The 12,438-nt window shown below is 35.1% G+C and overlaps 1 protein-coding gene across 1 annotated transcript; it reads right to left on the bottom strand.

Moving 5' to 3' along the window:
• Positions 1-5,857: 5,857 nt before the first annotated feature.
• Positions 5,858-7,968, bottom strand: LOC149509610 (cytochrome b6). The gene is made up of 2 exons (XM_089757691.1): positions 7,567-7,968; positions 5,858-6,742 (listed from the first exon to the last, which is right to left on the bottom strand). Exons 1-2 carry the CDS (start codon positions 7,570-7,572, stop codon positions 6,101-6,103), a joined length of 648 nt encoding a protein of 215 aa, XP_089613817.1. The 5' UTR covers positions 7,573-7,968; the 3' UTR covers positions 5,858-6,100.
• Positions 7,969-12,438: the final 4,470 nt, after the last annotated feature.

Consider the following 12,438-nt stretch of genomic DNA (forward strand, 5'->3'; position numbering starts at 1 on the left):
TTAAATTAAGGCTCCATTGGAGAATTCAGACCTAAGCATTAATCGAGAAGCGATGGGGACGACGGAACCCGTGAATGCAGAGGATTCTATTGAAAACGAATCCTAATGATTTATCGGGTAGGATGGCGGAACAAACCAGAGACCACTTCATTTCTTTTTATTCTGTTCTGATTCTGAGAGGTCATGAGTTAACCCGACAACTGAAATAGATATTGAAAGAGTAAATATTCGCCCGCGAAAATTTTATTTTCATTTTAAAAATTTTATTTTCATTTTTTTTTTTTATTTTCATTTTAAAAATTTTATTTTCATTTTATTTGATTGTTAAATTTTTGTCGATCCGAGATGAATATGATAAAAAAAGACAAAACAAAATAAAGATTCGTTATAACATTATAACAAAAACAAGATAAGACATTATCTATAAATAGAATCCATGTTTAATTACTTATATATATATCCAATATATATCCAAACAAGATATACAAATTTATAATAGATCAGATAAAATCTCAAATAGATCAGATAAAATCTCAAAGCAAAGAATCCCAGGATTCAATCTATTATTCAGTAACTACCTATATATCTTAAGAATAAAATAAAATATTTTTTAGTCATTTTTTTCGCGAGGAGCTGGATGAGAAGAAACTCTCATGTCCAGTTCTGTAGTAGAGATGGAATTAATAAACAACCATCAACTATAACCCAAAAAGAACCAGATTTCGTAACCAACATAGAGGAAGAATGAAAGGAATATCTTATCGAGGTAATCGCATTTGTTTCGGTAGATATGCTCTTCAAGCACTTGAACCCGCTTGGATTACATCTAGACAAATAGAAGCGGGGCGCCGCGCAATGACACGAAATGTACGCCGTGGTGGAAAAATATGGGTACGTATATTTCCAGACAAACCAGTTACGGTAAGATCTACAGAAACACGTATGGGTTCGGGGAAAGGATCTCCCGAGTATTGGGTAGCTGTCGTTAAACCGGGCAGAATACTTTATGAAATGAGCGGAGTAGCCGAAAATATAGCAAGAAAGGCTATTTCAATAGCGGCGTCCAAAATGCCTATAAAAACTCAATTCATTATTTCAGGATAGGAATATAGAACCAAAGGAAAGAAGTCTTGGGAATAAAAAAAACAATTGCGGGTTTCCTTTTTTTTTTTTTTTTGACAAACAATATTTCTTTTTTTCTTCGTCCTTTGTTCCATTGAAAGAAGAGATTAAAAAAAATGATTCAACCTCAGACCCATTTGAATGTAGCAGATAACAGCGGGGCCCGAGAATTAATGTGTATTCGAGTCATAGGAGCTAGTAATCGCCGATATGCTCATATTGGTGACGTTATTGTTGCTGTGATCAAGAAAGCAGTACCAAAGGCACCTCTAGAAAGATCAGAAGTGATCAGAGCTGTAATTGTACGTACTTGTAAAGAACTCAAACGCGACAACGGTATGATAATACGATATGATGACAATGCTGCAGTTGTCATTGATCAAAAAGGAAATCCAAAAGGAACTCGAATTTTTGGTGCGATCGCCGGGGAATTGAGACAGTTAAATTTCACTAAAATAGTTTCATTAGCTCCTGAGGTATTATAAGACGAGACCTCAATTCAATATAGTTATAGTATTTAAATTAGAGTATTTAAATGACATAGATTAATTAGTAGATTGTGTCTCACGTATATACCTTTACTAAGTAAAAAAAAAAAAAGAACATGTTGGTTATATCAAAATTCGGGAGCAACAATAATTTTAGTTTACCATGGGTAAGGACACTATTGCTGACATAATAACTTCTATACGAAATGCTGACATGAATAGAAAAGGAACGATTCGAATAGGATCTACTAACATCACTGAAAACATTGTTAAAATACTTTTACGAGAAGGTTTTATCGATAACATAAGGAAACATCGGGAAAGAAACAAATATTTTTTGGTTTTAACCCTACGGCATAGAAGGAATAGGAAAGGACCATATAGAACTATTTTAAATTTACGACGGATCAGTCGACCCGGTCTACGAATCTATTCTAACTATCAACAAATTCCTAGAATTTTAGGCGGGATGGGGATTGTAATTCTTTCTACTTCTCGGGGTATAATGACAGACCGGGAGGCTCGACTAGAAGGAATCGGCGGAGAAATTTTGTGTTATATATGGTAATCTGTCTAACATCCGAATTGTATCCGAATCCGAAACTTTCCATTTGTGAAAAAAAAAAGCACGGGTTGTCTAATAGAACTCCTCCTGCCCTACAGTAGTTGATACGTCAAGGAAGTTTTACCTGGAATAAAAGAACAAAAATGGATTCATGGAGGTTTAATTAGTGAATCACGTCCACTCCAGATTCCTTTAGATAATGAAGATCTGATTCTAGGTTATGTTTCAGGAAGGGTCCGATCGAGTTTTATACGTATACCACCGTGGGATAGAGTCAACAAAAGTGAAGTAAGTGCTTATGATTCAACCAGGGGGCGTATAATTTATAGACTCCGCAACAAGGATTCGAACGATTAGGTAGTTTTTTCAACTTCAAGATTCCTTTCAGGGGGATCCAATTCAAGGTTCAAAAATTTCAAGAAACTTATTTTCTTCCAATAAGTAGATTCGGAAAAATTTAAGGAATAACAACTATGAAAATAAGGGCTTCCGTTCGTAAAATTTGTGAAAAATGTCGACTAATCCGTAGGAGGGGACGAATTGTCGTAATTTGTTCCAACCCGAGACATAAACAGAGACAAGGATAATCTTTCTATTCTAAAAAGAACTCCTTAAAGTTAAAGAAAAGAAACTAATCTTAAAGAAAGCGATGAACAAATAAAAATAGAAGATCTGTTTTGACATGAAATGGATATATCCATATATCTCTGACTTATCCTTATGAAATGATAAAATATGGCAAAACCTATACCAAAAGTTGGTTCACGTAGGAATGGGCGCAGTAGTGCACGGAAAAGTGCACGTAGAATACCAAAAGGAGTTATTCATGTTCAAGCAAGTTTCAACAATACCATTGTTACTATTACAGATGTACGGGGTCAGGTAATTTCTTCTTCCTCCGCCGGTACTTGTGGATTCAAGGGTCCAAGAAGAGGGACTCCTTTTGCTGCTCAAACCGCAGCGAGAAATGCTATTCGAGCAGTAGTAGACCAAGGTATGCGACGAGTGGAAGTTCTGATAAAAGGTCCTGGTCTCGGAAGAGATGGAGCATTACGAGCTATTCGTAGAAGTGGTATACTATTAAGTTTCGTACGGGATGTAACCCCTATGCCACATAATGGCTGTAGACCTCCTAAAAAAAAACGTGTGTAGAAATAAACACTAAAGAGATTTCAAGAGAAATAAATGATTCAATGATCTGATCAAATAAAATAATATTACTATGGTTCGAGAGAAAGTAAAAGTCTCTACTCGGACACTGCAGTGGAAGTGTGTTGAATCAAGAACAGATAGTAAGCGTCTTTATTATGGACGCTTTATTCTGTCTCCACTTATGAAAGGCCAAGCCGACACAATAGGCATTGCGATGCGAAGAGCTTTGCTTGGAGAAATAGAAGGAACATGTATTACACGTGCAAAATCTGAGAAAATACCACACGAATATTCTACCATAGTAGGTATTCAAGAATCAGTACATGAAATTTTAATGAATTTAAAAGCAATTGTATTGAGAAGTAATTTGTATGGAACTCGTAACGCCTTTATTTGTGCCAAGGGTCCCGGATATGTAACTGCTCAAGACATCATCTTACCGCCTTCTGTGGAAATCGTTGATAATACACAGCATATAGCTAGCCTAACCGAACCAATTGATTTGTGTATTGGATTACAAATCGAGAGAAATAGAGGATACGGTATAAAAACGCCAAAGAACTTTCACGACGGAAGTTATCCTATAGATGCTGTATTCATGCCTGTTCGAAATGCGAATCATAGTATTCATTGTTATGGGAATGATAATGAAAAACAGGAGATACTTTTTCTAGAAATATGGACAAATGGAAGTTTAACTCCTAAAGAAGCACTTCATGAAGCCTCTCGGAATTTGATTGATTTATTTATTCCCTTTCTAGATGCGGAAGAAGAAAACTTACATTTAGAAAACAATCAACACAACGTTACTTTACCTTTTTTTCCTTTTCATGATAGATTAGCTAAACTAAGAAAAAAGAAAAAAGAAATAGCATTGAAATATATTTTTATTGACCAATCAGAATTGCCTCCCAGGATCTATAATTGTCTCAAAAAGTCCAATATACATACATTATTGGACCTTTTGAATAACAGTCAAGAAGACCTTATGAAAATTGAACACTTTCGCATAGAAGATGTAAAACAAATATTGGGCATTCTAGAAAAGAAGTAGAAAAGCATTGCGAAATTGATTTACCAAAATTTTAAATCCATTGGATTTAGGATTTATTTCATTTTTTTTTTTTTTACTTTAGAAAATTAGAAAAAAAAAAAAAAAACGAAAATGGATTTTGAACCTTCAGCACAATCCATATATTGGGACCAGAATTGAATAAATGTATCTAGGGAGAATTCACTTTGACTTTGAAGTGACTACTCCCTAGATACGCACATCATGATATTTTATTTTAAAATTGATTCAATTTAAAAAAGACCTAAAGTTAGGGATTTATCAATCGGTAATGTTGCTCCAATACCCAACCAAAGGGCCACCGCTAGTACCAATCAAAAAAACGGTTGTCGCTACTGGACGACGAAATGGATTTTGGAATTTATTAACATTTTCCAAAAAAGGTACTGTTAATAATCCCGCAGGTACTGAAACCATTAAAAGAACACCCAATAACTTGTTAGGTACTGTACGAAGTATTTGAAATACAGGAAAGAAATACCATTCAGGTAATATTTCCAAAGGAGTTGCAAATGGATCCGCGGGTTCACCAATCATTGAAGGTTCTAGAACCGCTAAGCCTACGTTACAAGCAATAGTACCGAGAATTACTACTGGAAAAATATATAAAAGATCATTGGGCCATGCGGGTTCCCCATAATAATTATGACCCATACCTTTAGCTAATTTAGCTCTTAATACAGGATCGTTCAAGTCAGGTTTTTTTGTTATTAGGATAGGTGAATTTTTCTAGATCCATCCCCCGAAGGAACCGGACATGATAATTTTTCATCATCCGGCTCAAGCAAAAATCAATCGAATCAAATGGATACAAACGGATACATATAAAATGAATCTATATGTTATCCACACATATATGAATGATTTCATATGTAAGAAAAAAGTTACCTGATTCCATTTTACGAAGTTGCAACTATACATTCCAAGGAATGCCATTTTTACAGGTAAATGCTCAATACCCAAGTAGGCGTACAAAGTTGATCGTGATCAAGTGCTTTCTGGGTCGTCTTAGGCCTTGCGATTCACCTTTATCCCAAAAATATATCGAGATTTTTTACATACAAAGGATTTACTTGTTACTAATATAGTCTAGCCTTTGCTCTTCTTTAGATCCCTTGTTTCACTCCGATAGTATAATAATAATAAATCGGGTCGATGCAGAAGAAATGAATGTATTTTCATACTATTAAGATAAGAAAGTAAAAAAAAAATAAAAATAAATAAATAAAATCTAATTTGCATTATGCCAAATCACTTATTCTACTGGATCTTACGGAGCCCTGTTCATACACGACATCGTCAGGTCTGATCATAGAAAAGATTCTCTTCAAGCGAACCAGCCTATCCTTTGTATGGGGCTTACACGGTGGTTGGAACAAAGACACATTTGGTTGTGAATTCCAATGTAGCAGATAAAGGCATATTTCTGCATGGCCCAATCAATAGTTCAAGTCACACACTCCCATAATCCATTTTCTCTTCGGGGAATTCCCTTCAACTATTCATGTCATATCAAATAAATAATAGAATATTGTGGAGTTGAAAGGAAATATCCAAATACATGTCTTATTTTTTTTTTTTTTTCAACAATCCATATTTGTAGCAATGAAATACTATTGTTCCTCCCCCAAGTAATAAGATAAATGATTGGCAAGTAATAAGATAAATGATTGGTTACAATATAGCTATGGTCTATATTCTCTATAAAGGACCAGAAATGCCTTGCTTACGTATCATTAGGAAATGCATTAACATAAATACAGCAGTAAGAAGGGGTAATACAAAAGTGTGTAAACTATAAAAACGGGTCAAAGTGGATTGTCCCACACTAGCACTTCCACGCAATAACTCTACCAAAGGCGATCCTATTACCGGAATAGCTTCCGGAACGCCTGTTACGATTTTGACTGCCCAATAACCAATTTGGTCCCAAGGTAAGGAATAACCTGTTACACCAAAAGATGCAGTCAACACAGCCAGAACCACGCCTGTAACCCAAGTCAATTCGCGAGGTTTTTTAAAACCACCAGTGAGATAGACACGAAATACGTGCAGGATCATCATTAAGACCATCATACTTGCCGACCATCGATGAACTGATCGGATTAACCAACCAAAGTTAGCTTCAGTCATTATGTATTGAACAGAAGTAAAAGCCTCAGTAACGGTTGGACGATAGTAAAAAGTCATAGCAAATCCTGTAGCTACTTGTACCAAAAAACAAGTAAGCGTAATTCCTCCTAGACAATAAAATATGTTAACATGAGGAGGAACATATTTACTAGTTATATCATCTGCAATCGCCTGAATCTCGAGGCGTTCTTCGAACCAATCATAGACTTTATTGAGATAGGTAAACCAAGAGGACTCCCCCCCTGAGAACCGTATATGAGAATTTCATCTCGTACAGCTCAAACAAAAACACCCAAATAATAGCTGAAACGGATATGGAATAGAAAGTTTGAAACTTCTTAATCTTTTCATTCAATTTTATCTGAAGACACAAAAGAGTAAAAATCCGAAAGCTCTTTTTTGTAGTTGTAATTATAATGCCAAAAAATCAAGTCGGCGCATTCGTCTTTATGTTGATCAGGCCTCTTGAATCTTCTATTTACCTACTTATTTCTTTTCTTTTTCTTTGCTTTGATTTGTTATTTATATGGAATGTGGCTTTATTCTTGTTTTCTTTATTTTTAATAGGAATTCTCTTGTTAAGACCCTATGAATCAATTGAAACTTCAGATTCATACCAGAACCGCGATGATTCAATAAAACCTTCAAACTAAGTCCAAAGATTCTTTGAGTAAGAATTATTGGATCATCACTTATTCAATGAATAGAATAGATATAATAAATAAAAATACAAAGAAAAGAAAGGTTTGTCCTTTGATCAAAATAAGCATAAACTAAATGAGAGTTTGAAAGAAGAAAAAATTTCTCGATTTATAAATAAAAAACCTCTTTCTTTGAAAATTTTTTTTTTTTTTGAGTCCGGCCGCGAGGTTTGAATATTAAGTATGAATCATAGTTCGAATACTTCGTGATCCATTTCATATATTCCGTGCTCCAGATACTAGAATGGCTATCCGACGGGATAAAACTATCTCGATCAAGAGGACAGACCCATTTTCTGTACTATCAATAGGATCAATTATAACAAGTCACACACTCATATTCCGGAAATACAGAAACAAAAAAAATTTCGCGGTCGAACTACCAAAATAGAATGGGCTAAAAAAAATCCGAGAACTAAAAGTTTCACTTTTTGTATTGAAAAGCGAGGCTTCGTGGTTCTTGTGAATCTAATTCAGCGAAATTCCATCCAGTAAAACGGAAGAATTATAAATCTCCAAAATAATAGATAAGAATATCGAAAATAAAGCCATTGCGACACCCATCAAAGGAGTCGTTCCCCATCCAGGAGCTACTTTACCATATTCCGAATTCAATGGTTTCAAAAAATCCCCTACAACAGTTCGTCTTGGACCAGATCTAGAACTACCCTCAACGGTTTGTGTAGCCATAAATCTTATTTTGTATTCAGTGAGATCTGTTGACTTTGTATATCATTCCGCTGTAAATAAACGATCTTATCATAGATCCATTGTGATCTTGAAATTATATTTATATTTATATTATTTATATTTATATTTATATATATTATTTATATAATTATATAATAATGGAAACAGCAACTTTAGTCGCCATCTCTATATCTGGTTTACTTGTAAGTTTTACTGGGTACGCCTTATATACTGCCTTTGGGCAACCCTCTCAACAATTAAGGGATCCATTCGAGGAACACGGGGACTAATTGAAGTAATGAGCCTCCCAATATAATATTGGGAGGCTCATTACTTCAATTGAGATAATGAAAAATCATTTCATTTTTTTAGTTGGAACTTTAGGCGGTTCTCGAAAAAAGATAGCGAAAAAAATTATCCCTAGAGTAGATACTAAGAGGAATGTATAAACCAATGCTTCCATAAATTCGATCGTGGTTTACAATTATAGCTTCCGTACCTATTTATTTAGAATCATCTCCCGAATAAAATAACGAAAGAACAAGAATCAAAGAAAAGGCAGCGATTTTAATCAAGATTTTTACAGCAGCCTATGTCAAATCACAAACAGAAAATAGAAGCGAAAAATAACAAAGCAATCTTGCATCAGACTACTTGTCTTCTTGTAGTTGGATCTCCAAGTTTTTGGAATGCTCCAAATTCCACTTGAGCATCCAAATCTGGATCAATACCGGCAAAAACATCTCTGAACAGGGTTCTAGCACCATGCCAAATGTGTCCGAAGAAGAAAAGCAAAGCAAACGAAGCATGCCCAAAAGTAAACCAACCCCTTGGACTGCTACGAAAAACACCATCGGATTTCAAAGTAGCACGATCTAATTCAAAAATTTCACCCAATTGAGCACGTCTAGCATATTTTTTCACAGTAGCAGGATCACTATAACTCACTCCATTGAGTTCGCCACCATAGAACTCAACAGTTACACCTACTTGTTCGACACTATACTTCGATTCTGCCCTTCTAAAAGGAACATCCGCTCTAACAATTCCGTCTCCGTCTACCAAAACAACCGGAAATGTTTCAAAAAAAGTAGGCATACGACGTACAAAAAGTTCACGCCCTTCTTTATCTCTAAAGATAGGGTGTCCTAACCACCCAACGGCTATTCCATCCCCGTTGTCCATTGAACCCGCTCTGAATAATCCTCCTTTTGCCGGATTATTGCCAATGTAATCATAAAAAGCTAATTTTTCAGGAATTTTAGACCAAGCTTCTGATAAACTTTGATTTTCGGCTAACCCAGCACTAACCCTTCGATATATTTCTTGCTGGAAGTATCCTTGATCCCATTGATAACGAGTAGGACCAAATAATTCGATGGGGGTAGTTGCTGAACCATACCACATAGTTCCAGTAACAACAAAAGCTGCAAAAAAGACAGCAGCTATACTACTGGAAAGGACGGTTTCAATATTTCCCATACGTAATCCTTTGTATAAACGTTGGGGCGGACGGACACTAAGATGGAATAAGCCCGCTAATATGCCCAATGTCCCTGCTGCAATATGATGAGAGGCTATTCCTCCCGGAACAAAAGGATCAAAACCTTCCACGCCCCACGCTGGATTTACAGGTTGTACCTTTCCGGTTAGTCCATAAGGGTCGGACACCCATATTCCAGGACCATACAATCCTGTTACATGAAATGCGCCAAAGCCAAAGCAAGCCACTCCTGAGAGAAATAAATGAATTCCAAAAATCTTGGGCAAATCCAAAGAGGGTTTTCCTGTGCGCTCATCACAAAAAATTTCTAGATCCCAATATACCCAATGCCAGATAGCTGCCAAGAAGCACAAGCCAGAAAACACAATATGTGCTCCGGCCACACCTTCGTAACTCCAAATACCCGGATTTGTTATAGTCCGCCCCGTAATACTCCAACCGCCCCATGAATTGGTTATTCCTAAACGAGTCATGAAGGGTATAACGAACATACCTTGTCTCCACATTGGATCAAGAACGGGATCGGAGGGATCAAAAACAGCTAATTCATATAGAGCCATTGAACCGGCCCAACCAGCAACCAGAGCTGTATGCATTATATGAACAGAAAGCAAGCGACCGGGATCATTCAATACGACAGTATGAACACGATACCAAGGCAAACCCATGGAAATACCCCTTTATCAAATCAACGAAAAATAGACACTATGTAACTTTATTGCATTGGAATACCTCCCCTTTTCGGTGGATTCTTTCGGAGAAAGGATTAATGTTTGTTCTATTCCATTAGTAATAAGGGAAGAATTCGGCTCAGAAGAAAAAAGAGAAGCAGATCTATTCTATACTCGATAAGTATCAATACGCAATGGGGGTTGATCCTATTTTTTATGAATGAATGCATCCCTATTTGTTCATCATTCAAAGGACCTATTCGTAAGAATTCTCTTTCATTCATTCCGCCTTTCTTTATTTTATGGCCTTAGTCTATCTATGTATAAAATATGATAAAGGCCCATATTATTAAGACCATTATTACATATTATTAAGATAAGACCATTATTACGTATTACATTACGTATTACGCTTCCACAATCAAAGTGAAATATAATATTACATATTATAATATTACATATTATTAAGATAAGACCATTATTACGTATTACATTACGTATTACGCTTCCACAATCAAAGTGAAATATAATATTACATATTATAATATTACATATTATTAAGATAAGACCATTATTACGTATTACATTACGTATTACGCTTCCACAATCAAAGTGAAATATAATATTACATATTATTAAGATAAGACCATTATTACGTATTACATTACGTATTACGCTTCCACAATCAAAGCGAAATATAATTTTACATTCTTTTTACTTTATGCCTGTTGGTATTCCAAAAGTTCCTTTTCAAGTTCCGGGAGATAACGATGCAAGCTGGGTTGACATATAGTGCGACTTGTCAAATATATTGGGTCATATGGGATTCCCCCGTTCTCTCGCCCGATCGAGATATCCCCTGTTTCGCCCCAAAAAGATTGATTGAATTATCAAAAATTTGTAGCGGGAAGTGTAATGAAGTGCAATTAGAGATCCATTTCATGGGGGTGTATCCAGATTAATATTTTCAATTAGAATGATTTATGGTTGGCTTGGTTGGACTGATAAAATGAAGTATCCAGGCTCCGTTTAGAAAAAACCCAATTGGTAATATATTTATGATTACCACCTATATCAAAATCATAATTTTTCTTTTTTTTTTTAATTATAAATAAGAGCGATTTCAAACTGTTAATCAATCGAATAATATGGGAAATACGTTGAATATTTGGCGAAAAACATGAAAGAAAAAGGAATTAAATTAAAATAAAAAAAGGAAATGAAATCATAGCAAAAAGACGTGGTATTGGGTCATTTGTCCTATATGTGCAAATAAAAATCGGGCAGATCTTTACTCGGAGTAGAGCATAAACCTAAAAAAATTGAATAAAAAATTGACGAACCCCATTCAGGAACAAGAAAATGACATCGTGATTTGGATTGAATCGCAATGAAAAAAAAATGGATCAATGAAAAGTTTGTGCAATAAGTTTAGCGAATTTTTTCTATATTATAGGAAAACGGGCCAAAACTCATCTTTCTTTAATTTAATTTTAAATTTCATTTTATTTAAAAAATGTAAGAAAAAGCCCCTTCATTAGAAATTAGAAGTTAGAAAGGTCCGACTAGAAAAAACAAAGGATGGCTGGAATCTACACATTGATTTTTTTCGCAATTTTTGTTGAACCGTATGCATCAAAAGGTGCCTGTACGGCTACTAAGGGATACAATTTTATCCTAATCAACCGAATTTATCGAGAAAGATTGCTTTTTTTGGGCAAAGAGCTTGATATCCAGACCTCGAATCAACTTGCGGGTATTATGATCTATCTCAGTATAGAGAGTAATAGCCGAGACCTGTTTTTTTTTATAAACTCTCCTGGCGGAGGGATAGTATCTGGATTATCTCTTTTTGATACTATGCAAGCAGTGGAACCAGATGTGCATACACTAGCCATGGGATTGACCGCTTCAATCGCAGCTTTTCTCTTGGTCGGAGGAGAAATTACCAAACGCAGAGCATTCCCTCACGCTCGGCGCCAATGAGTTTTTTTTTTTTATTATTGATGGAAAGAAAAAAGAAGACTATGCCTTCGCCATATGAAATATGAATTAGTAAGTAATAATAGCATGGCACTTTGAATTCGATATGAAATTTTTTTTTTATTTCTTTTTTTTTTTTTCAAAAAAAAATATTAGATTATGTATCGAAAGAGTAGTATGAGAGAAGGGGCATTTCCAATTTGATCTTAGCTATCGTGGGCCCATCTCAGGCGTCACAAACTTTTTTTCTTTTCCTACCAGAGGCTATTAACAATATTTATGTTATGAAAGAGTACGAAAAAAAAAAAGACTATTTTTTTTCTTTCTTTTTTTTTTTTCAAAAAAAAAAAGAAACTT

Source organism: Durio zibethinus, unplaced genomic scaffold (assembly GCF_047325235.1).
Source record: "Durio zibethinus cultivar Kanyao isolate XHJ-2024 unplaced genomic scaffold, ASM4732523v1 HiC_scaffold_140, whole genome shotgun sequence".
Taxonomy (NCBI): domain Eukaryota; kingdom Viridiplantae; phylum Streptophyta; class Magnoliopsida; order Malvales; family Malvaceae; genus Durio; species Durio zibethinus.